Source organism: Carassius auratus, unplaced genomic scaffold (assembly GCF_003368295.1).
Source record: "Carassius auratus strain Wakin unplaced genomic scaffold, ASM336829v1 scaf_tig00214616, whole genome shotgun sequence".
Classification (NCBI taxonomy): Eukaryota; Metazoa; Chordata; class Actinopteri; order Cypriniformes; family Cyprinidae; genus Carassius; species Carassius auratus.
In genome coordinates this window covers 13236-40829 of record NW_020527740.1, presented here as the reverse complement: position 1 = coordinate 40829, position 27594 = coordinate 13236, and the positions used below count along the sequence as shown (strand labels likewise).

At 37.9% G+C, this 27594-nt stretch overlaps 1 protein-coding gene across 1 annotated transcript in view; it reads left to right on the top strand.

Annotated features, from left to right (window-relative positions):
- LOC113092506 (estrogen-related receptor gamma-like) overlaps positions 1 to 27594 on the top strand; it is a gene marked incomplete at its 3' end in the record, with an annotated part of 42898 nt that overhangs the window by 4211 nt on the left and 11093 nt on the right. Inside the window, exon 2 of the mRNA XM_026258130.1 lies at positions 13844 to 13969. Within this exon, the coding sequence (XP_026113915.1) occupies positions 13844 to 13969 (126 nt within the window). The remainder of the gene's footprint in view (positions 1 to 13843; positions 13970 to 27594) is intronic.

Genomic DNA, 27594 nt, shown 5'->3' with positions numbered 1-27594 from the left:
GTCCCATAAACCATGTCTATGCCTAGGACAAAAATATAGGCCATGTCTTATTCATATAGCATTAGCCCAAAGGCACTCTCACCTAGCCTCATATTTATAACCTGGATTATCTTACCCACTGATCAGCGCTAATGGCGTATTTAGCCTGGGATGTGGGGATGCACCTGATATAAGACTAAAGATGTGAGGAGGCGCCGAACATCACGACTCTTCCAAAGGACGGTCCATCTTATCTAGGAACCGCTGCATATTCACAAATCTCTCCCTGCATTGGAATTACACATACTGTAGTTTCCTCATATAAAAGATGCAAAAAGGCTGTGGACAGCAGAGGAGGTTTTTGCTGTTCTGCAGGTTTCGTCAACAGCGTATTGCTACTGAAGCAGTTTGAGAGTTACAGTTATAGTTTTGGACACGTCATTGATTTTGCCTCATGATAACATTCGTGTCAGAAGGGTTACCGATTGTAAGCCTTCTAAATAAAGTACATTCATGTATTTGCTAAGATTTAGCCTGTGTAATGCTCTTAAATTCCTGATTATAAGTGTGTTTTTATTTTTATTTATTTTTATTTTATTTAAACCTAGTTAATTTACATACCCGTAATTTTAATCTCTTTAACTTATAGTTGCGCAGGTGTCAAATGAAGTCAAGCAGTTAACGCGCTTCTAATTCAGTATCAATGTGCACCTAGAATGACGCAGATGAAGCATTAAGTGAATGTGACCATTTTTTACAGAGTTTAATATGGTCGCTCAGTTTTTCTAGATCAGTTTTAATCGTATAATAGATTTGAACAAAGAAATCAATTACTACTCAAAGGCAGTATTGGGCATGACTTGATTGCAAATACATATTCAAAAATTAGATGAGTAAGGAAAATGCAGTACTTATTAAAAGAATCACCCTTTTATTTAAATATATGAACAGGAAACTGCTGTTAACAGGTTAATGTAAAATCTCCCGTTCAATGCAGGGGTGCACGATATATATCGGCCAATAATTAATGCGCATCTCCGGTACAAGCTGACAAGCTGCGCAAATCCACGTTCATTATCAGCTTGGATTTGCGCAGGTTGTCAGTTAACAACGGATCGGTGTAGTAACAGACCCGCAGCATGAATACTATTGGTTCTTCTCGCTGTCTCGCAGTAGTGAGCCGCGCAGTGTCTTCTTCTTGTGTGTCAGGCGTCAGCGTTAAGGCACAATACTGCCACCTGGGAGGTCAACCAGGTACTGGCAATGGAGTAGGCTATTTGCATGTCATGTTAGCATAAGTGTGCTGTTTATTTTAGATATCATGCTTATTACCAATACCTGTATATCGTCACACCCTAAATTAACGCAATGTCAATATTTCATGAATTGAATATCAAGACATTTATCGTCAGTACCGGTATATCGCGACACCCCTACTTCACACAAAGCTATCAAATTTTTGCATACACTCATGGTTTTGAGTGAACTATTACTAAAAATCTTTCCAGTAAATGTAGTAAAAATACATGTAATATTATTGGCTACATACTTTTTGTTTTTGTTTGTGAAGTAACTAAATAAATAACTTGAAGCTGAATTTATTTTTCATAAAACTAAAATCACCAAATCATTTTACTGAATTGTACTGTACATTTCTTGTAGTAATAATAATAATAATAATAATACAAAAACCCAATAAAATGGCAAAACTTTGCACAGACATCTATGCAGGGACTAGACATTTTTAGTTCATCTCCCAGAACTATTAGTTTAAATAAACCATCTTAAAGAACTGATTCATTAAAATAAAAATAAATAAAAATATTCTCAATGCCTCATATGCAAGCTGTAAAGTGGCAAGTGCATTTATATATTATTATACAATCAGCTTTGCAGTAGTGCTACTAGTTAAGATAGTACCAGTTACACCCCAACATTATTAGGATAAAGTATAATATAAAATATAAAAAGTATTTTAGTGTTGTATTTTTTCTTACCTTTTGTCCACAACAGTTGATGGTAATGACAGGGAATATTATTGAAGAAAAAAAAAAAAAAAACACTTCACTCTATGTTCCCAGTGCTATATATTTGTCTATTCTTGAGAGGGGATAAGCATGTTATGTGAGATGTAAAGAACTGAGGCACGTTTGGATGTGTGTGAAGCAGAGGAGTCTCATACCTGCTGCCTCCTCTGAGGCCTGAAGCTTCCCCAGAGATCTACTTAAGGCAGCGCATGAAAACGAACAAGGAAGTGCTTTATCTCTCCTCACACCACCATGCTTAACACATCATGTTAGCAGAAAGAGAGAAAAAAGCCCTCACTCTGAACACTTAGGTATAATTTTACACTCAGTATCACAGGGAGCATTTCTTAGCTGCCCTACATAGAATCAGGCTCGAATAGAGACAGAAAGATTTAAGTCAACTGTTGAAGAGGGACTGTTATGCTCATTTTTATTCTCTGTCTGATTTATAATTGGGTTGTGTTTGAGATGGCCCCATACAAATTCAAACTGCATGCTTAGTAAATATTAACTTAAAATTGCATAATATTTAAATGGTGACACAAATGATTAAATGAATAAGTCAAGAAAGACTTGCTATGAACTGCTATGAAAGATTCAGTGAGCAGATTCATTTAAAATGCCATTTGTTTTTATAAATAGATGTCTGTCTTTTTCATCACACTAAATGATAACTTAATAAAATATAGTTTATTTTTTATTATGATGTTGTAGATTCATTGCCATTCGATATCAGTTAAGCAGAACGCTGATGTTTAACAAATGCTGAACACACTGAATGTAATAAAATAATCATTTGATTTGAGTATTTAAAGAAAATGAATCCAAACCTAAACACGATCGCCATCTTGGCATGGAGGACCATTTCTGCATACATGCACATTTTGCACACTGTGCTTTAACCTGAATTCTAATGTGTCTCAGCCAATTTTCCATTGTGTCTAAATCGTGACGTCTGTTGTTCGGTCATATCTGTAGCTGCTCATTGTTGGCTGATGCATTGCTTCTCTGAAGGCCAAGTTGTGGCTGCCCATATCTCTGAGGGGAAATCTAGCTGAGTGGCTTTATCTGAAATGGAGAGAAAGCAGGAGGCACCGGGCTCTCTAAGTGAACCAAATGTTGCTCCTGGCAACAGCAGATATGCCCGTCTCCAGTCCTGTGCCTGGAGATGAAAGTGGAGTTGGGCCCCGTGCCTATATATGCATAGACTTTCCCTCGGAACTAAGAGGACGGAGGAAGATAACTGCTAAGAATAGAGACACTTTTCATCTATTTGATCTACATGGCATGGATATAATGCTGAATTTGCACATTTAAGTGAATGTTCTTAATGATCTTAGAATCACAATTTGTGACAGTTTAAAGCTTCTAGTACCTTTTATTGGTGTTATGATGTTACAAAAGATGCTGCTGTGTACATATAACTGTTGTAGTATCGCAATGAAAAATGCTCATTAAAAGGATGAATATAAAGTTCATAAAAATTTAGTCTAAGTCCTTAAAATATCACATAGTTTGATATTTTTATAACAAGACAAGGTTAGAAAAGGTTGTAAAATGCCATTTGAGGTGACTCCCAAAAATGTAACGATATTTATGAATTAATTATTCGTGATATTTAAAAAAAAAAAGCTTGAAAAAATATATTTAAACTTTCAGAAAAATATTGAATGTGTACACTTAGATGCATTTAAGTTGTAAAATAAATATGTCAATAATTTTAACTTGATGTTACATGACAACATTTTTTTTTATTTTTTTATTTTTGACTTGAAATTTGACTTTTTCGTGAAAATTACCTTTCAAAACTTTATGAAATAAGCCTGAGAACAAAGAGTAAGCTAAATCAAACTTCAGTTTTAATAATTTTCATCCCATCTCGCATAAACAATTTTTTTTTCTTTTTTTGTGATTGACCCATTTCACTGTGATTTAGAAAATACTGCTGCCAATAACACACTTATTTTTCATCTCTGTACCTTTGTCTATACCTTTCTACTCCTGTACTGGGAAAGAGCTGAGAGTTGCATGGCTGGTAACCGGATCTATGCTAGACATTAGTTGACAAGGTCAGAACTGATCTCTCGCTCTTTCTTTATGTGGGCCAGGTTGCACTGGCCCTCTGTTTTTTTTCACAGGATGTGTACATTTTGTCTCATTTGTGAGCACTGGACTGATATAGGAGCCAGTTGTTGAGTCATTATTTAGTGTTTCATGTAAGTAACATCACTCTTATCTTCTATGCCTTTTATTTCACGGACCTGTCTTGCTCCCTCAGCCAAACTGGTGGTGATTTCCCTGGCTGCTTTGCATATTCCATTAATATTTTATTGCAATCGTTCATATCTGTGTGCAGGGTTGACCTGAGCACCAGCATGTCAGCCTGTGCTGCTTGTAGTACAAAATGTGGTTTACATGAAACAATTAACACAGAACCCCAAAGGCCTTTTACAGTTCTAGCGTACGAAGCCCAAGCCGCCCCCAAATACCTCTCTTAACAAAAAGGTAGTGCAATCGTGACAATATAAAATCTTGTACCAGAGCTGCACTTTTGTTGTTGTTTTGCATTTTTCTCAGTGGTACACAACTTAGGCTTCATATCAGCACAAGCATTGTGTGTGATGCCTGTGCTCCCTTGGTGGAATTGTCTGAGATTAAAGATGTGTCTATCTTTTGTACAGGCTCTGATTACAATAGTGTATTTATGGCATATGAGCACACAGCCTTTTAATTGAAATCATTCATCAATAGCTTCTATGACTTGCCTTGATTAAGCTGTCCCATGTGTCCCTTTAGTGTAGCTTTACGTTGTGCCTTTTATTTATACTTTTTTAGACTGAACCTATTTTAAAATTAATACAGATAACACAAATACACACACACACACACACACACACTTAATTTTAATTCTATTTTTCTATTATTATGTTACTGTAAAAAAATTAATGTTTTTTCAAAGTTTTAAATAAGGCAGAGATGACTGTGTGTTTTATGAGAAAACATTATTTTAGTTGTTCTACTTAAAAAAATTCAGATTTAATTTAATGTTACTTGTCATTTCTTTGTCATAATTTTTTTTATTTACTAGCTATATCTGAGTGATATATACAGTTTTTCATAAGAATAATATAATTAGAATAGTGCATAGAAAAAAAAAACAATTGGTGTAGAAACAATTTTCACTTCACAATTGCTAGTAAATTTCATAAACAATTTGAAAGAAATTGTCAGTGATATGTTGAATTAAACGTCAAATTTGAATGGTGACAGTATAAATACAGATTTTGACAGTATTTTATTGTAAAATTAAAAAAAAAAAAACCTTAAATTTAATTTTATTTTTTACAATCTATCAATAAAAAATATTATTATTATTATTATTATTATTATTGAATAATAAGTTTCAGTAACCTCCAACTTTCAGATTTCAATAATGAGGATCACTATTCATGCTTAGCGGTTCAGTTTATTTTAACCGTTTTAGATAGTTAACTTCTGTGAACTGTTATATAAACTTCCCTGAAAAAGCATAAATAATGCGAGAGTGCTTCTTTTCCCACAAGCCATGAACGACGCGGGACAATATTTCTGAAATTACGAGCTGTTTATGCATATTTATTTCCGCTGACATTTTAATTATTTGGGGCTCCGTTGGAGAGATCACATAAAAAGTCCTATAATGCTCCCCCTAATTAGTATCACCTCCAAATTAAAACGGAGGACTTTGGGAATGCTGTCATTTTCAGAAGGCCATATTGAAATTATGTTTCAATCAGCAACCATGAAATAATTACTTGTAGACTTCTAACTGCCCGCATTTACCAAACGGTCTGAAATTTACAGCCATCATGTCCGGCAAAAGCAATCAATGGGGTGGCTATAAATTCTGCCGCAGTCAAACAGACGGATATTGTTTGTGTATGATTGTGAAACATTAGAGCCATGCTGAAGCGCTGCCTCACTGATATTGTGATATTACTGCTTGAGAAATGTAGATGGTTTTGTTGCTCTTAGCCTCTTAGAAAACGGTTACTACTAATCAGATTTTCAGATCACTCTTACTCTCTCTCTCTGTCTCTCTCTCTCTCTGTCTCTCTATTTCTATATATACTATGTATATATATATATATATATATATATATATATATATATATATATATATATATATATATACATGCAATATATACATATATATATGTGTGTGTGTGTGTGTGTGTGTGTGTATTTTCATGGATAGATGGATAGATAGATTTTTGTAATTTTGTCATTTATTTGAACAAATATTTTAAATTGAAGTGTGATATGATAAATGCAAAGTCTCATAATGCTGTTTCTTATTATTTATATATTGCTGGATATTAAAACACTAAAAATGCATTGGTTCTGCTGCCACAAGTTATTGTTTATAGGTTTTCACCACACTTTTGAAGGTTAACTTTTATATATATATATATATACATATACATATATATATATATATATATTTTGTGTAGTAGAACTTTTTTGTAGTAGAAAATAAAAATGCGGTCAGCTCAGTGTGTTAACTTTGACTACCCTAAAAATGTTACATTTAACAAATACGCTTTTCCTCATATGTTTTGCAGATTTCCTAGTACTCCCTTATAAGCATTTAGACTGGTGAAAAAGGACCACTACAGCCTAGTAATAGACCATTGGTTCTTTGAACACCAGTGGAACAAACACTGTGCAGCACACACACACTTACACACACAGAACAAAACACAAGAATACCTATTTCCCATGCAAAACAGATTAAACTTGTTTTTTTTTTTTAAAGTTGTCCTTGAAAACTACACACACTTTCTTCTTCTTTTTTTTCCTCTTGAATGTAGATTTCCTTTTCCCCCTCTTGTTTCTCACAATCTTTATTATTAGTGGAATTATTCACCAGCGTAGGTGCGCTGAATAAATTTAGCGGAGATCTTGTGCAGATGCTCCTTGCTGGCATACATTTGTGCTCAGTTAACAAAGAGCCAGAGACGCTTAATCCCGCCGGAATACCGCACTCATGTTCTGTTTGAAACCAACATAATTAAAGTCACCCTCTGAAGTAACCTATTTATATAAAGAAAGCTCTCTTACGACCGTCGACTCTTATGAATAACCCGTAGGAGGGCCGCCGGTATAATTACTTCACATTTCTAATTTAGGTGAGGGAATATTTGTTATCAAACCTGGTGAAGGGGGGGTTGTGGTAAAGGAGTGGATGAGGGGGGAGGAAACAGTATTAGTTTCGATTGAGAGGACATAACTGGATCTGTGGAGCACTTTATGGAGGTGTGGCAGGAGGATGCTTTCCTGTGAGGTCAGGGTTTATGTCGATATGTGTACCCAGGTGACTCTAAGTAGTCACAAATAAATCATGAATTTATCTTTTAAAACATTCTAATTTTCGTTCAGTTTCAATGCGACATAACAGGTTTTCCACAATACTTTGCGGTCTTGATTTACTCCTCTAAAGAGAGAAATGGAAGAAAACTCATCGCACCCATAAGTCACCGGCATCGCTGGCGGAAAACTGTTTGTGAGCAGAGGAGTTGAGCTGTGGCAGTAAACTAGCACAAACAGATTGACTTTAGTTGTTTACAGTGGCCCCTGGAACAAGGCTGCGCGCCCAGTGCATTCTGGGTAGGTGTGTAAACACAGTTGTGTTTGTGTGAGTGTGTGTTTGGCCGTGCGAGTTTATCATAAAGCACGGCAGCTCTCCAGGTGCATATTAGTGATAAAGGAAGGTGAGGGGCTTTGTTTTTCTTTAACGAGCCGTCACACTCCATCGCCCGCACCAAAGGGGTGATGGGTGGACTCTCTGAGACACATACACAGAAACACAACCCAGAGAGGCCAGGATTGTGTGTGTACTGCAATGAAGATGAGTGTTCTGCTGCAGTTTTCAACTGTAAGCCCAAAATCAAGCATGCAAACACAGTGCACAGTACCTTTGTACATATTTAAAGGGACAGCTCTCTCTCAAAAAATACAAATAAATGTTACGTTATCATTTGCTCATCCTCATTCTAATCCTGCATGACTGTATTTTTTCTGTGAGACACAAAAGAAGATATTTTGAAGAATGTCTCGGTGCTTCAAATGTTGAAACACTCTTTCTGTGTTCCACAGAGGAAATAATTTTGGATGGATTTGGAACAAACAATGCCAGAATTCTTATTTTAGTGTCATAAATCCCTTCATTACTTGTTGCATTTTACTTTAACAAACATAAAAAAAAAATTCTACTTCTTACAATTTTTTTTGGGGGGGGGGGGGGCAGCTGTGGCCTAATAGTTAGAGCACTTGACTAGTTACCAGAAGGTTGCAGGTTCGAGTCTCGGTGCTGGCAGGAGTTGGGGTTGGGGTTGGGGTGAATGAACAGTGCTCTGTAACTGCATACATGTAAGGTAATATTTATACTTTGTGACATCTGTCAGTGTAAATATGTAAGCAAAGAAACAACACGTCTCAGATTCCATCATGCAAGATTTTTCACTCCATGCTATTGTGATGCAACAGGCTCAATGACATTTCCTCCGAGGAGAGGAGAGAGAGAAAGAGACAAGTGTGGCTCTTCACATTAATAGTCTTTTAAGCCACTAAATGATTTCTTTTATCTGCGGCACTTAGAGAGACTGGGGTGTCTCCTTTATTAAAATGAGCAATGCTTTGAAGAAGAAAAAAAAAAAAACTTAACAAATACAGACCCACACACTCCCTCATGCGTTTCTCTCTCTTCCCCTTTGTCTAGCCTCAGTCGTCTCTCTGTTTTCAAGCTTTGTGCTTCCCTGCTCTCCAGGTGTTTGATTTATTTATATATATTTCTGTGTTTTTGACAAAGTGTGTGCATGCTGTAGAATCCCACCAAAAGAGCTGGCGGTTCAGTACGTGGGGGGTCCCAGTACTCCAGAGCAATAGCACATCCAAGCCCTTTTGTCAGAGTGTTTAGTGCAGGTCGGTGTAGAAACAGGACCCTGTTATGGAGTGAGACTGTGTGTGCGTGAGCGAGAGAGACAGAGATGGGGTTCCCGCAGGGCGTTGGGGGCCCTCATTAAGAATTCTCTCCCATGCAGTCTGGTCCTGGTGAAGCAGTATGAAGATGTGGCTATAGTCTGGATTGAATCCGCCCACTAGCTCTCTCTGAGAAGTCAATTACTTCTTCCATACAGGAGGGACTTTTATGAGGGTGTGTGTGTGTGTGTGTGTGTGTGTGTGTGTGTGATTCTTCTTGCACTTTCCCCCTAGTTATTTTGTTTGAATTTAGCATTAATAGTGATGTTTAATATTGTTTGTTGTGGATTATAATATAATATAAAGTAATGGTCTTCCAGACTTGATTGCTATTAAGTTAACTTCTGTTTGATTAGGAGATGAGTTCACATAAACATTCAAATTGTCATAATTTACTCACCCTGTCATAACAAACCTGTATGACCTGAAAGGACAAATATCCCAGCCACTCTTTCTAAAATAATGAAAATGAATAAGGAATGGCTAGCAATCTCCAACATAACACAAAGGGTTCTATATTTGTATGTGAAAAAGACTCAATTTTGAGTGGGCATGAGGTTTGGTAAAGGAAAATTTCAATTCCGTCATAATTTATGGGGTTATTTGTGGTGAAACCGATATTGCCAAACTAATATGCAAACTAATTAAACTAATAAATATGTTTGTTTCCATACTGAACAAAGAACTGTGCAAGATTTGGGGTGCTGATGGAAGCGATCTACTGCATCATCAACTGTAGTATGCTGTAAATGTAAACCATATTTAGTGGTGTTAATTAGCTATTAATCCCTGGTCAGTGTATCCACACCTGTCTCTACTTTCCCTCTCTCTGTGTGAATCCCTGTGACCTACCCCTAATGGAGAAGGACACCCTGCGGGCCAATGTGCAAAGGCCAGCAAGTGTGGCTGCGTTTCCTCCAAAGGGCAGATCCTTGTGTTAACGGAGAGTGAGATCTTCTCTAAAGCCCTGTAGCTTTGAGGAACAGCTGCAGGCAGAAGCACAGGCTCTGTATAGACTGAGGGGGACTGCTGTCTTGAGCTGAGAAAGGACTGAGAGGAGCAGACAGGGCTGGAAAATTGGGCAGTCACATGCTTTGTAATGACAGGAAGAGTCACAGGTGTTTCTTGTGTGATTGAATGCTATCTTGGACATTAAGATTACGCAAACATGAATTAGGATGGAGAAGTTGAAAACAAGTTTGAATTAGAGGGTTTGTTTATCTAAACATGAACATTCTGTCATCCTCATGTCGTTCCAAACGTGTATGGCATTTTCCCTTTTGTGTAACATACAAGGAGAAGTTTAGCACAATGCCAGCACTGCTCTTTCTTGTGAGAACATGAGCAGTGATTTTTATTGTCAAGCTCCAGAAAGAAAAAAGTACAGTAGTCATATTATGAATGTTTTGTGTGTGATAAACAGACAAAATGTTAGTAAAATGCATGTGTCCATTTCAAAACAGTCAAATGTGTGTATGGTCAGGAGATGAGCGAGAACCAGCTATGTTTAGGGGTATCGCGATATACAGGTATTGACAGTAATCGTGATGTTTAAATAATGAAATATGTGACCCTGGACCACAAAACCACAAAACCAAAGTCATAAGTACCAGCAGTATCCAACAATACATTGTATGGGTCAGAATTTTTATTTTTATTTTATTTTTTTAATGCCAAAAATCATTAGGATATAAAGTAAAGATCATGTTTCATGAAGATATTTTTTTACATTTCCTACCGTAAAAAATATATTGAAACAACATTTTTGTTTAGTAATATGCATTGCTAAGGACTTCATTTGGATGACTTTAAAGGTGATTTTCTCAATATTTAGATTTTTTTGATTGATTGTGCCCTCAGATTACAGATTTTTACAAAACACCTCAATCGCTTAGGAGCCATTCTTGTCTACATCTGCTCCAGTTGTGGTCGTCCCCTTTAAATTATACATATCTATGCGTTAAACTCTCACATGTGATTTGTTTCATTCATACTAGACACTGGAGGGCGCCCTTGTGCAGAAAGTCAACTAGGGAGACACATGTATAAGAGTAATAAAACACTCCAGGAAAACTTTCCAGGAAATCTCTTTTTCATTGTATGGACAGAAGCCTCCAGTTATCATTGTAGAGTAGTGATGGAAAGTTGGATTCTTTCGGACGGTATGATTCAATAAACCGGTTGAAAAAAACGGTTCAGCGGTTCTTTTATGCTCGACGTAATGACGTCATTTGCAATGACGTAATGGCGTTACGTCTATCAAACATTAAAATATATAAAGTCAGTATTCATAACTTAAGTCAGTTAAAAACCTCATGATCATGAAAAGTTTGCAATTAAGTTTTGCAACAACGTAACAGCAATAATGTGCATATGAGGATTTAAGTCTTGAAGATTTAAAGTAAATAAATTAGGTGTCATCAGTGCAGAAACCATGATCCACTTACTATACATAATCCATTGCGATGCATTTGTTATTAAATGAACTTACGTTTCGCCAGATTGCCCTTCATTCAAGCCCTCGGTTTACCCGCGCTCATAACATTAGCACAGAATCAGTTCAGAATCAATCACCAAAATAATCAGTTCGGTTCAGACGCTCTGTGAGTCTGTTGGCTTCATGCTGAATCACGCATGCGCAGGATAATCAGCTCCTCGGTTCTCGAATCGGACATGTCTGAAAGAAACGGTTTTCGGTTCAGTGTACTGATGATCCAAAAACCGATGCAACCAGTTCTTGACTCAAGAAAGAGAATCGCTCTAACCAGTACAGATATTTCATAAATCATCCCTTATTCCTATTAAACATAGTCTTAATTATTATCAAACTTCCCTGAAAATCCCTTTGGCCTATACATTATCTACAATATACAGATTAGAAACATTCATCTAAAAAAATAAAAGCTAAATAAAATATAGTTATTCTATCACACTTTCCGATGTTTAACTAAATACTTAAAAAATTTCACGCATGCGCAGTATCATCAGTTCATTGGTTCTCAATTCGGACGCGTCCGAAAGAAACGGTTTTCGGTTCAGTGTACTGGTGATCCGAAAACCGATGCAACCGGTTCTTGACTCGAGAACGTTTGTCTGGCTCGGCTCGGTGTTCATCTTCAGTTCGTTCTTCACAGCAGTTCAGTCAGATTCAGAACACAATTACAACAATATATAGTTTATCTGTGTTCTTCCTGCTAGCTCAGGTATTTTCATATAAATGTATGTATATTACAATGCTAATCAGTATAGCCTTTAACACTGTAAAGTAAGTGTGAAATGCAATGTTTGCAAAGTTTGGAATACAAATATGTTATTCTCAGAAATTACATAAATTCTCATAAAATACCTTAACACTTTGCCACACTAAAAATGGCTGGCATTAAAGTTTTTGGTCTCTTATGTTTAGTGCAATTGTTCCTTTTGTATTCAATGGTGTGATTCACTGGTCAAAATTTATTTTATGTGTTTATTTATTTTTTTATTTCAAGATTTCTATAGAAAACTTCTGTATCACCTGGCAAGACACGTCTTGAGGCACCATGTTTTAGTGCATAAACACCTTAATCACAATAAAATGTGATTTTCAATTTCAGTCTGTTCATCACACTTTGAATGAAGTGCACAAGCCATATGGACAAAGGTAATGCTTTGTGCTCCAAATAAAATGTTTGGCACAAAATTTGAAAAGGGTTAAATTAATAGACTGTTTTTTATGAAATAATATGAAATATAGAGTTTTGACCTGTGAGCCAAATTTGTTTTATATCACCCACCATTAGTAGATATGAAAGAAAATATTTAATTTCTTTTTCTTTTTTTTTTAAACCCAGATGATGTGTAACATTGGACCTTTATATTCTATTCATATTGTCGCTTCAGAATAACGACGCATAGCAATGACAAACTCAATCAACGCATTACCTGTCGAGACATTTGAACTGTTTTGGACAATAAAACCAGGCTGCAGTGTGGCATGAAGAGCATGAGTTGTACAAGATGAGAGTGATGTGGTTAAACAGGCCATGCTGAAGTGATGGCAGCTCTCCATTCAGAACAGGGCCTGAGAGGCCAAGGCCACATCCTGGCAGAGCAGGGACACTTTCAATATTTAATGAGTCTAACCATCATTTCAATCATTTATTTATTTATTTTTTATTTAGCCATAACTTTACATATGTGTATATCTATAAATATGTATTTCTATTTTTTATTTATTTATTTTTTACTTTTAATTAAAGATATTTAAAACAGCTTTATATAGACAATCAGTGGCAGGAAAACAGCGAGGTTCATGCAGGTGCACGATGCACACGTAAACCTCTGAGACAGCAGTATTTTGTGCTCATGTTTACTCAAGCTTATCTTACACTGAAAAAAAAAATGCGTGCAGGAATGACAAGCGTTTCATGTGCAGTTTTGTCTCTACATCTGCTCAGAGTATATCAGTTAAAGGCCGGTCATGTGTTTGAAAGTAAACTTGTTCCCAGTAGGCCTGGGAAATGACTGAAGGTGTATTAATTGTAACCACAGATAAGGATAAGACGGGTCTTGATCCTTTTCAGACACGCTGAACTGCAAATACCTGCACTTAAAAGGTACTTTAATGTGCTAATGTGTATTGCATATCAGAGGTCTGGGTATCTGTGTTCTGGATATGGGATTGATTTATTTAATGTAATTTGTGGACTTATTTTTAGTGTATATGGTTTATAAATAATCAAAATAAGTGGATATTTCGATAAAAAAAAGAATAAACTGTGTTTAAAGATAGATAAGCTCTCATTCTAACACCAATAATTTTCTATTCTTCACTACAGCTCTGGTTTTCTTGAAGAAAGGAGACCCTTGGCGGTTTATTCAGGGCGTCCTGCGTGTAGTCGGACTGCTAAAGAGATTCAAGACGAGGGAGAAGAGGGTGGAAACCGTGGCCGTATCAAAGAGAGGTTAGCAAATGCTGCACACCGGGCTCACCGCTGTCCCTGGAGCCCCCGCTAGCCTGTTATCACCCTGCCAAGCAGGGGGGCTTTGAAATTGGCACTTTCCTTCATGTGACAATTGTACCTGCTGATAGACCATTAGATTACTTAGCTATTCATTCATTCGCTACCATAGTAACCTTGTGTCGTTTTCCCCTTCATAACAGTGGTTTCATAGAGCCGTTTTACTCACCCACCCAAGTCTTTTGAAAGTGGTACCATAGCAGTTGTTTAAAACGTCCTTTTGGCACCCTGGAATTTTCAATTGCATATATATATATATTTGTATGTGTGTTTAAATATGGATGGAGTGAAAAGGTTTTGACTATCTACTCTCAAATTAAACGGCATATACAGTCACTTTTTTAGTTAATTTGTTGAAATTAAATTCATACTGAAAAAAAAAAACAGTGGATGGTATGTAAATAATAAGAAATAAAAGACTTACAGGTTAGTGAAATCTGTCATTTCAGTTGCATAAATATGCATTAATTAGATTTCTTGGTATTTCATTTCTTAAAATATATTAATAAATATTTGATAACAAATAGCTCAAATACATTATTATATATGTTTATTTATGGTCTCAACAGGAATGAAACCGGTTTATCTGTAAACACGGTATCTGAAGATCTGTTTTAATTTAATACAGATTATTACAAATTTAATGGGAGATTATTTTGTTTTTTACTAACAAAATCTGTATTAAATGTAACGTTTTTATTTATTGTTTGAATTTAATATTTGTACAATTAACAGTATCCTAAGAAAGTAATATTCCATAGTGTCACTATGTATTCAAATTCCTTTTTTCCCATAATAAGAGTTCTTAAATATTCCTTCATGTATGACAAGGCAACTCAGGCCACAGTGGCAGGCATAAATATATCCATTCTGTGACAGCGATGGGGTAAAACAACAGAGGACAAACACACGTACACAAAGATGAGCTCTCTGCTCATCAGACAGACCGCACACACACTCTCACACACTCACACTGACCACCGCACAGCCAGTAGCTCCCTCTGTTGACCACTGCTGAACTGCAGACTGAAGGGTTGTCCCGGCACACAGCTGCCAACCTGTCTTTGTGTCCCCATCAAGACGCAATACAAGAGCACTGCAGCACTCTCATATGACAGGCACCAACAAACACACACACACACACACACACACACACACACACACACACACACACACACACTTCAGTCTACTTTCTCTTGTGAGGGCCTTTGAGTTTAGGAATTTGAGGAAGGAGAAGCAGATGTAAGAAAATTTATTTGTTCACTTTGAAGCTTTTTTTGATAACAGTATATATTTAGGAATGAATGCAAGTGTACACGTGTGTAAGTTAAGCTGCTTAGCATTTTAGATTGTCGAATGCACAAAATACATCAGTCAGACAGAATAAATCACAAAAAGTATATATATAATTTCTTTCATTATATAATTGACTTATACTAACTTATTTACACACATACATTGTAATATAGTATTAAAAATAATTACTTGTTTTAATATACACATACACACACACACACACACACACACACACACACATATATATATATATATATATATATATATATATGTGTGTGTGTGTGTGTGTGTGTGTGTGTGTGTGTGTACACATACACACAGCATTTTTAGTAGAACTCTTTAATTATTTTATTCAATTACCTATTAAATTGCTCTATTTTTAAATGACGTTATGAATATAGAAACAACAGCACCACATTATGCAGCGTTATTGTTTGTAATACGCTTCTCTGCTCAGCCTGAGAGCTTTCACTCTGAGATGCCCCGTGCTGACCCGAGTGGCTACAAATAAGCATCCTGCCTCTTGAATTTATTACAGCCCAATTTTTGACAAGTTGATTTTAAACAACTCCAGCGGCAGCCGCATTGACTGTATGCTCGGCGGCTGGTCGGCTGACATGTGACCTAAGTGAACTTGCCCTCCCCTATTGACTGGCGTGATTGATGCTCCGCCAAGCTAGCCCTGATAATTCTTAGCCACATGTCAACAGCCAGTGACCAAAAGGGTCATCCCTGTCTTTAACATTTCACACACACAAATAAAAAACACATGCACGCTCTCACGCCCACGTACTCGCACACAAACGCTCACAAAAGCCTGACTGGAGGCTTTTCAAATCCATTTTAAGACTTTGCATAGCCGTCCTTGCTAGCGCCTAATGCGTTTTGTTTTTACATCTCAGAGCTCGTCTTTCAATCTGCCGGCTTGTGAATTGAATGCTCGTCCGTCTCTTGTGGCAGAACGGGATTCGGTTTGAAAGCGAGACGCAGCTCGTTGTAAAACACAAACCGTCTGAACAATAGAAGCAGAAGCGCTGTGCTAAAACTGCTAATGAAAAAGATGGGCAGCTATTGACATGTATCGACAGCCGCTGCAATCAGCGCAGACTAGTCGTGCATACTTAAGTTCAAATGTATTCAGCGGGGCAGCAGGGATTAAAGGTTGTTAATGACAGCTTGTAGTAGCGAAGCCAGGCTCGATTCTGAATAACTTTGAGCTGCTAGGAATGCATTGTTGTTATGCTTAAACTTAATGTTGTTAGCATGTTGCTATCGCAGTCAGATTTACTGACTGACAGAAGTTTGGAGTGATGTTTTGGGTCTTTCCAGCCCCACGTGGCCAGTGTTTGGGGGTCACAGCCACCCATTCAGCACAGATATGGAAATGTGACCTAAAGGGGGGGTCTGTCAAAGGCGGGCAGGCCACTGTAATTGAATCAATACATCCGGACACAACACTGCACCCCTGCTGTGAAACCTAAATGAGAAAAAAAAAGCATGTCGACAGTGAAAAAACTAAAAAAAAACTTTAGTTTGAGCTTTCAGGTTTGATTGACTTTAACCTCTTTCTGCAGAATTTTTCATGCAAGACCATACATGTCAATGTGTCCATCTAACTCATTTTCTCTTTTTCATTTGAACAGTCTCAGTGTGCATCTCAGTTCCTCAAGTATAAGTGCAGTCTGTTAGCTCCACGCTCTCCATTTGATCTGCGTGGATCTTAATATGAGGGATGTTTGTTGGTCTCATGGGACCTGAGTGAACACAGGTATCCCTCCTATCTGCGTTCAAACATTATGGCGGTTCCCGTTCCCCTCATCCTCTTCATTTCCGTTTGTCATAATGCAATTAAAACAGTTTCAAATGGCAGTCGGCTGCCTGTCGTTTCCAGGCGGTGCTTTGAAACCCCTGCTTTAGTATTTTTTAATCATGTGCCTTGTTTTTCGTGTTGCAAAGATTGCAGAGACTGTACATTGTTTAAAAGCAGACAGATGAATAAATTAAGCAAATGTAACTTTCCAAGTGTGAGCATGTGTGTGTGTGTGTGTTGGCTGGTCGGAAACAGTAGAGTGTTATTTCAAAACTCCTTTGTTAGACCCAGAGTGTCCTTCAGCAATGGCAACACACTCCCATGTAATAAAGATAATCTTCTAGCAGTCTTTACACTTATCTGGAAACAAAGTTGCATGATTCTGATCGTTCAAAGGCATTTGCTTTTCTTTTTTCTGCCCATCTGTTATTCAAAAGGAAATGCCTGGATTTCACTCAGTCGTTTCTATATGTGCCATATCAAGCTTTTTCTTTCTTTGTGCAGTTTAGAAGTAGATCTAATTTCCCCGAAAGATATTAGTTTTCAGTGATGTGTGCGTTGCATTGATCTGCGCCTCTTTATTGTTGATGTGCATCTCTCATTCAATATATCTTACTCTACACAACGCACCTGCTGCCTACCTGAGCATTAATAGCTGTTCGTACAAACTTGTTATTTAAAAAAAAAACTGATATTTTGTGAAATTTTGAAATAAGTTATTAAAATATGATGACAGGTCTGAAATTTTGTATAATCATACTATATTATTAGTATTATTTATGTATCAATTAAGCTCAGTTTGATCACTTCGTCGATTATATTATTATTATTATCATTATTTGTTTATCAATTCATTAATTAATTAATTTATTTATTTTAGATTTATAAAACATAATTTTTTTCTAGATTTAATATAAACATCTTCATACAGATATGGAGGGTTTTCTTTTTTAAATGTTTTCCTAAAGGTGGTTTTAAGATACGACAAAGACCGAACTAATATATTTTTAAATTCATTAATTTAGTAGTAGGAGTAGTGCTATTGTTATGTAAAGTAAAAAAAAAAAAAAAAAAACTTGACTGCATTGTAATTTTTTTAAGGACTGTTAAAACAAAATGGTTATATGACTTCATGTTTATTAACACTATTAAAGCAATTAAGTAAAAATCAATCAGAGAAACCTGGGTTCATATGTGAGATCCGGTGAACAGGTTTAGTTCAGTTTCAGAGCCCCAAGACCGGCATTTTAAAGAGACGTCTGCCTCCAAAATCCCTGCAAGTTTGGAATATGAAAGACGGTCAGATGCAATTTCCGTGGCGGCGTGGTGCGGCAAGCACAATGGTTTGTAGGCCGGTGCGGCTCCTGAATTTTCTTATCAGTGGGGAATTGCGGTGTGCTGAGATGCCAGCAATATCTTCCCTGCTGCTGCTGGAAATGCAGCGAGCCTGTGACATGCGCGTAAACATACACACGTACTTGCGAACGGTGCACGCCGCCAGCCTGGATGCCCCGCAAATGTGGCTCAATCATTCTAGAACAAAGGGGTGCCTTTGATCTTTCCTCAGCCTTTTCTCGCTGTATCTGTCAGTGATGTGGTCACGGTAGCATGTGTCCACTCCCTCACTTCCACATTTGCTGTGATGGGCTGCTGTTATGATGTTGTGGATTGCAACAGTTTTTCAGCTCTGTTTCACCACTATTTCCACTCGCCTAAAGTGCACGACAACATTCGCAAGCATTGCGAAACAAACAATATTTGTTTAAAACATATATATTTTTGAATGTTCCCCGTGCAGGTGGACACAGGAAACGAATGAGCGTGCAAACAGAGGCGGATGCAAAGCGAACAGCAAGCGCCTTCATTCATAATGTTTTGTATCAACAAAGTGAACGGTTTTATCTGCGCACTTGACAGCGAGAGCCGATAAGCATTGCTGAGGGAGAGACGCGGGCTGCTTCTTTAAACCCTCTCTCACCCCCACTTTCCCTCTCATTACACCACTCCCCCTCCCTCCTTCTCTCCCTCTCTCACTTGCTCGCTCACTCTTTGTCTTTCCCCTCCCATCTCTCCCCGCTCCGTCTCTCTGTGGGCGCAGACACTGCCCAGTCTCACTCCAATTGGCTGGGAAGCCACCAATCTGGCGTCCGGGAGGGCCGGGGGGACTTCATATGCAAAGCCCTGCTTCATATTAATGAGCAGCAATCGTGGCTTTAAGTCCTTGATTAGAAGAGTGCAAGAGCTTTTGGTCCCAACTGGCTGTGCCTATAGGCTGTCACCGGGAGAACGGTCCTGTTAATTGCACTGCTCAGTCACGGAAGGGAGAGAGAGGAGGAGGAGGTACACAGAGAGAGAGAGAGAGGAGCGGAAACAGAGAAGCCAGAGAGAAAGAGAGAGAGAGAGAGAGAGAGAAAACTTTAATTTATAGAAGAGGTTTGCTCAAATGATGATCGCAGAGCTCACATGGATTCGGTAGAACTTTCGCTCCCTGAGTGTTTTTCCCTGCACTCCGAACAACAGTAGGTACAATTTCATTTCTTCTACTTCTAATTGTGTGTCCGGCTAGACTGTTTGTTTTGTCCGTGTAGTTCCTGTCCTGGTTTGTTCGTGTGTTTATGTGTGCATGTGGTCACCGTGGTCCTCCTTGTCAAGGTTGTTTTTAGCTGTCAGGTAGCGTCTGGAGCCGAGTGTGTGTGCGGACGTACCTTGTGCCGGTAGCTGAAGGCTTATCCACTATTATAACAATCTGTGTCCGCTTTGACAGGACAGAGTGTGTTTTGTGTAAATCATTAGGAGTGCATGGCGGAAAACAACATGAGAGAGAGAGAGTGCTGACGGAGGAGAGAAAGACGAAAGCCATGGGATAGACAGGAGAAAACGGTCTTAGGTGGCTTGAATCGCAGACCGGTCGCACAGCATGTGGCCCGCTAAATGTATTAAAGACGGTGTGCTGGCTCAGAGAGAGAGAGAGAGAGAGAGAGAGAGAGGGATTGAGTGTGCAGGGCACGAGCGGACCGTCCAGGAGCCGGCAGAGAGAACAGCTCTTTAGCTTCATATTTATCTCTGTCCCGTTCACTTCTGTCTGCGCAGAGCGAGGAAACATGAATACACTGATTTAGATGTCAGATTCTGCACTGGCAGACTTTCATTCTGTTCGAAATACCTGCTATTTTGTTTCATTATAAAATCATGTGAGAAAACAGCTAAAATTTTAATATTGAGATAATGGTGAGAAATATATTTAAAATAACATAGTGGTTCTTGAAAAAAATAATTGAATTAAACAAATTAAAAAACCATTATGTCTATTTGTAAAACATGATGCATTATGTAGCAAGTTGCTTTTTGAATCTGTCAAAATAGTGATGTAGCAGAACAAGTGCACGTTCAAGTTTGATAAAAGAAACAACCCAACTATTAATCTCTGCTTTCTGCTGCATATGAATACTCAAAAGAAAAACAGGTTGTGAACTGACAACACCTACAGTACGGAGAAAAGAAAAATAAAACAGAGACAGAGAAGGGTCAGAAAGATCACAAACAGGTAACCATCCTGGTCTCCTAAACCTTCAGTCACCGTCCTGCAAAATACAACACACGAGCAGCTCAACTTCAGCCTGAAAGCCATTTATAAACACACCTGAAGAATACATGCTAACGTAGTTGTGAAAGTGAAATCATTTAGTGATGGAGCTTTAAAATATTTTATTCTGATGGAATGACGGCAGTGGCGTGGATGTGTTGGCACACACCCTGCACAGGATCATTAGAATGACTGGATTATTCAGACTCATGAAAGGAAATTTGGAGATAAGAGTGTCGGTTCCTCACAGCCTTTTAGCCATTTGGCGCGCTCGCTCAGTGTTTGATCTTTATTTTAACACAAATTGACTACTGAGATTCTAATTAGTATATTAATGATGATAATAACAACAAGTGCTGGTTTAGCTATTATCATAATTAGAGACTTTCACCGTCTGCATGTACATTTACATCTGCACGCTCATTTTAATATTTACATTCACGGTTGGAGGACACGCTGTCTGTATGTCTTTTTGGATTATTTTAATTATGATGGGAATGTTTTTATTATTATTATTATTATTATTATTATTATTATTATTAATATTATCCTTATTATCTAGATTTTAGTTGTCAAGTTATTTAGGATATCTAAATGTTTGTTCTATATATATTTTTTTTTAAAGCAGTTCATTTAAAAAACAAACAAAAACAGATGTTTAAATGAATGTCAAATTTGTTTTATAATTATACATATTTATAAAAAAAAAATTAATTACTTTTTTTTTTTTTTACATATGTGGTGTACAACTTTGATTGTTCAGCGTGTTTTCAGTTTTGTTGAACGAATGAATGAGGACATTTTAAAATACTTCCATATTTACGGGACAAAATTAATGCAGTTTCCCAAAACATTGTCTTAAAATTACATGATTTAAAAAAACATTTTTTTACCGATTTACATTTTTCCTCAAAATTTCTAGAATGTCTGTGTATAATAAAAAATAAAAAATTTATTGTTTTTAAGCAAAAGGGAGAGGAAGAAAATGACATCAAAGCTTAATGCTTGACATTTTTTAATTTGACCAGAAGCAAGCAGTCAGCTTTTTAAAGGCAATGGAGTGTGAATGTCCACTGGAAGCGCGGGTGTCATGTGTGTAAAATCACTGCTGGACTCTGCAGTGGGCTGAATAGTTCAGCGCAGAATCGTGCAGAAGGTGCCTGAGCGTTCACTCATGCATGGTCAACCTTTTGTCGCTTTTGCAGATGATTTTAAAACACCCAAACCCCCCTGTAGCCCTTGAAGAAAACTTGATTTTGCGTTTTCTCTACACTCGTTCGTACTCCCTTCTCTCTCTCTCTCTCTTTTGCGAGAGGCGAATGAAACCCCAGAGGCTGGGATCAGCAGGAATAAAGAGAGATTGTGTAAATTAAATTCCATTTAATCTCCTTATAAAATCATTTACTTAATTCATCTGTCAAATGATGTCAATATGCACAGTGCAGATTTATTTATTCTGCCATGTGTGCAGTGTGTGTGTGTGTGCTAGGAGGCCTTTGTTGCCGTTCAGTCTTGATTTGGCTCCATCCCATTCCCCTGTGTGAGAGGTGTCTTGGTTCGTCCTGCATGTCTTTCTCTTTCCGTGGCCCCTTGTCGATTACTGTCTGGACACTCTTTGTCTTTACGCTGTCCTGCTTATTGGAGACAGAGCATTGCCACTTCCCCTTATTTGAAGGGGTCTGAGGCATTCCAAGGGTAATTAACTCCAGTTAAAAGAGAGCCCCCTCCCTCCCGGCCCCTCCAGCGGCCTGTCATTCAGGAGAAAAGAGAGGCCGGAGGGGGGGCCGTAAGAAAAAAAAGGGAAGCTATATTTTTGCTCTTTTGTTAAAAAGCGCAATAAGTGGCCCGTTGGACGGACGCACACGCTCGTGTGAGACGGTCGCACGCAGGTGGCGCGCACATGAAAACACACGGCCGGCCGTGAGCGCGAGAGCCTGATGATGCAGTTGTCAATTTGTGTGATTTATGCATCAATCCATCAGGATTTTCTGAACGCACTGCGGCGATTTTTACGAGAAGTTGAATAAGGGTTTTAACAGGGCCCACGCCAGCTGAGACTCACTCAATTGCGTAAAAAAAAATAAAAAAAAAGACCCACCAGCATTAGCCATTACACCAGAATGTGCTTTATTCTCAGCAATTTTTAGACCATGGTTTCCCGTTTGCTTCTGTCCTTATTTTGCGGGTGATTCGGCCAGCTAGAGAGAGGCAGAGCAGGCGCGGGCCGGCTGAGAGCCTGTAGGATACAGTTACAGCAGGTCAATAGGGAGTGTGGTCACTCCAGAAGCAGGAGGGTCCACGAGGGCTAGATAAGGGTGTAAAAATAGTGCTTTTAGCCACGGCTCCCAGCAGACTCACCGTTTGTCTCTCGGCATGCGGATATAGCTTTTCTGAATCTGTTTTCCCTTCCTGTTCAGTTACTTCTCAACAGAAGATGCATTACAACAAATGAACGTGTCTTTTGTGTGCTGGTTTTGTACTTAAAAAATATATTAATGTTAAATCGTTTTAGAAGCAGATTAGCACTGTGAAGTAAATAATTAGAATGTAAAATGAAAATCGGGATTATCTTTTTTTTAAATAAAAATTAAATAACTGGCATTTACATTTGTTTGTGGTTATGTGTGTATTCACAAGAACATTTGAACAAGTGCGAGAGTACAGGATGTTAGAGCTTTGAGGTGGTAAAGTTATTCCAGTTCTACTGGTGTGAATCCGTACTGATTTTTGAATCTCTTTTAGCTTCATTGGTCCTCAATGAAATTGTGAAATTGTGGTGGTCTCGTAACAGAGAAAGGGAAATGAATCGCCCAGCTGGGTGACGGATGACAGTGAAATATTTCTCCTGTCATACATCACGTGTGTGTGTGTGTGTGTGTGTGTGTGTGATGAGATCAGTACGATACTTACCATGTAAGGCCCGACTCCTTGCAGTCAGCTGTGGAACGTTTCTGGAGGCTGTTTAGACTTTTAACCATTGAATTCCCTGTTCGGATACTTGAATAATTTAATATTTCTATTGTTTTACATCAAATTAAATTAAGTCAGTCAGAATATTTCAACAAAGTTGGTTATTTAAAATATTTAGATGAAAATCTATTTTATTCACCCGATTCTTTTGTGAAACACCTTTGAGCTTCTATAGGGTCGCAGACATATGTATTAATATCTGTCCGCACACCTTCAGGCCAGTTTTTTCCATCAAATAAACCTTTTAAAATTCAAATGCCGCTAAATCAAGCCTGTGTATGTCACTCTCTTCAGCACTTTTACGTACATTATCTCGCTGTGTTTGCTTAACATGACGTTTTAAAACCTGTTTAAACACTTCCCCGTGGAAACGCTTAGGCAAACAGAAGCTATTGTTTCTTTTTCATGTAGAATGCAAAATTTCTTGACTTTGAGTTAATTCAAACGAGTGTTATTTCTGCCCTGCTGTAGATTATCAAAGCGATCCTGATGGGAGGCTTTGAACAAATCTGCTTATGCGCGGTAATTTTTCCAGACAGGGTACAGATGTACCTGACTGCAGCCTATAGCACTGTTTGAACTCGGGGCTGCATCACATGTATCTGCAGATAGCGAAACTATTTTTTTGGCGTGCTTTGCGGCATGTAAGAGTAGACCTGTGCATATCTGTGTGATGTGTCAGACGGGTGTATTTGCACTTCATAGCTCCGCTCTTGTCTGCTCCCAGCCCCTGTTGTGTGGGCGAACGGCTGCATTCCCGTAGAGATCCGCGTGCTTCCAGGCTGGAGCGGCCGCACGCGCTCCGTCATATTAAAGCTGACAGTCCATCTGCCGCGTGGCCGGCCACGCTGCCTGTGCTGCCCCTGCGTGCGAGGCCTGCGTTTAATTCCACCTGTCCTGTTCTTCAGCCTTCAACCCCCAAAGGTTAAATCACGTGCTCGTCAGCGTACAATAACAAGAAACCCTGCTGACACGGTTTAAAGCCGCCACCGGTGGTGTCTGTGACATGATAGCACTAGCTAAACCTATTATTAAGGAGTTAGATGCAAGTCTATTTTTGTGTTTTGTGTTTATTAGCGTCTCTGCATGTGTAAATGTTTAAGGTGTGTATGTTTATCGTGTATGAATGTTTTAGCTGGTTGGAGGACTGGGTAACTAACAGGGTATGAGTAACCAGTCGTGTGAGCTGTCAGGAAGGAGGGAGAGAAAGAGAGACAGAGAGATATAGGCATGGCATTTACCGTGCATGGGGCGGCCGTTCCTGCATAAGGAAGAATGGCACCTGTCTAATCAATCAGACCCCCACTATTCACAGATGGAATAGAAACACATGAGTGAGTCGCAGAGCATGGCCGCAACACACACACACACACACACACACACACACACTTGGCTTAATTCAGCTCATTGTCCTGCGTGTTAATCCTTGTCCGCATGGATGCAGTACTTAGGCGTTTTGACAGTAGCGTGAAATGGGCTCAGGTAGATCCCTATAGATTCATTCTCTCCTCTAGAAGCGCCTGTTTCTCCCACTGATCTGAAGTGACACATCGTTTTAACTGTTACTCTTGTTTTATTGTTTGACCAACTTTTTTTTTTTTTTTTTTTTTTTACATTTTATTTTTTTATTAAGACCTTTTTTGTTTTTATTGTTTTTATAATAGTGATAATAAAATGAATAATAGTAATAAATTTAATTAATGAGAATAATGGTTATTATTATTATTATTAGAGTAGTAAAAATTTAAAGGCAATTGTAATATATCAATTAATTAACATGTTAATTAATTAACATCATAGTAATTCAGTGTTAGTGTAATATTTATTTATTTTGTGGTTTTATGGGGATGATCAGACTTTGTCATATAAGCACCACCACATGATTTTGTTGTGTATTTATTTGAGTGTGTTTTTTATATTATTAATATTCTTATTATTATTTATTTGTATGTTTTTTCCTTATTTCTTTTCAGTCTTTCTTATAAAATTATATAGGTTTTTTTCAAATTTCTTTTCTTTTATTTCTTTCGTTATTTCATAAAATTATGTAGCCCTAAATGAAATAAAGAAAGTGAGTAAATGATTAACGTGATGTGCTGTAAAAATGTACAAATTAAAGGAAACATTTTGAATGTGCTGAACAATTCCAGCAATCCTGCCCTAATTAATTTCCCTATATTTGCATAAACTATTTTACTGTACATACTCAGGCCACAATTACCATGTTATTTGCATAGCTCTGTCACAAATGCTGCTCTGAAATATCAGCCGTACTTTAGCATTCAAGATGAAATAGATCTTCTGTTTTCTGGAAGTGTTTAGTGAATGACTGAGATAAACGTGTGTTTGTATATGTCCGTGTGCACGTGCATGTCTTACTGTGCATGTTTGTTTGTTTTTTATGTGTTGTGTTGTTTATTTTGATTCAAACATTTAAGATGATCTTAAATAAAGAGATTTTATATGCTTGAAATGCATATAAACATGCTTAGAAAATGTATTTACTGCTGTGTTAATGTACTTGTTTACCTTCCTTTCTGATTTCTTTTCCAGATGTTTAATATTGTGCCACTAAAGTCAAAGAGTTTATTGGCTTTTGATGTAATTTTCATCCTCGTTTCCTATTAATGATGCATCCTGTTATATACAGCATGGCCTGTCTACATATCAGACAAGAAAAAATAAATATATATATTGCACACTGCTTTAGAAAGCATCCCAGTGGTTAATGACAGATATTTAATGCCGCTAGCACTGGGAGTGCAGTAGTGTGTTTGTGTGTAAAGTCAGGTTAAAGAGAGCTGAGAGAAACAGGAGTGTATCAGGCCGTGTGGCGTGTGTGATGCTGGAGCTTATCGATTCCACTGCTCACTCGCCCAGAACTAAAGCCAACACATTACGTGTGTGTGTGTGTGTGTGTTGCTTTTTTCCACTAAGCTCTGACTGGCTCACCAGCCTCACACACACTCGCACAGCACATGCTGTTCTGCCCACTGTTTGTGAGGTAAACACACACTCCAGAATTAACTCTCAAATTAGCAATGATTGCAACAAAATGATCTGACAATATCTAATGTTATTCAAAACATGCTTTCTGAATTTTTATATGGATTCATTTCATGTCCTCGAATTTGAGAAATTGATTAGGCCCCTAAATAAAAAAAAAATTAAAAACGATAAAACTACAATGCAAAGTAACATTTTGAAACCTTACACTTGAAGCTGAAAGCACAAGATAATTTAGAAACGCAAAATAAATTCAAATGGACGTTCAGAGAGAAATGCCTAAATTTGATCGCAGACAGATAGAAGAGGCGGATCGACAGAAACGAAAACAAGAGCCCGAGAAAGAGAAAGATGGGAAGACAGATCTTCATGGCTGCGTTCTCTCAGACAGCCGCTGAAGCACAGCATTAGTTGAGTGATTAGTTTCATCAGTCCGAGTGTGGGGACAGTTGGGGGTTGTGCGGCTCTAATGACATTGAACGTGTTTGCTGAGTTGGAACGGAGAAGGAGAATTAGGGGCCTCCTCTGTTAATTAGAGAGTGTGGCAGACTCACACACTCAGCCGCTCTCACACACTGCCTGTGGCTCGTACCACTTCACTTCCTTCGCTCTCCAGTGCTTTACTTTAATTGTACAAAATCCACAGTTTGGAATCATCATAAAACGATCATTTCATCTCTGACGGAGGGCTCGTTGTTTAAGCCGAGAACTTTAAGTGTGTGTTAAAGTGTGCAGGTGTTTTTCTTAGATGCTTTTTGTGGCCTCAATTAATTTCCATAAGTTTGTATAAAGATTTTGCTGTACTAACACACAGCCGAGGGTCATTTACATCCAGTAAGTCCGCAAACAGACACTCCTGAATCAGTATTTTGTTTTCGTCTGAGGTGTCTTTGAATGTTTTCT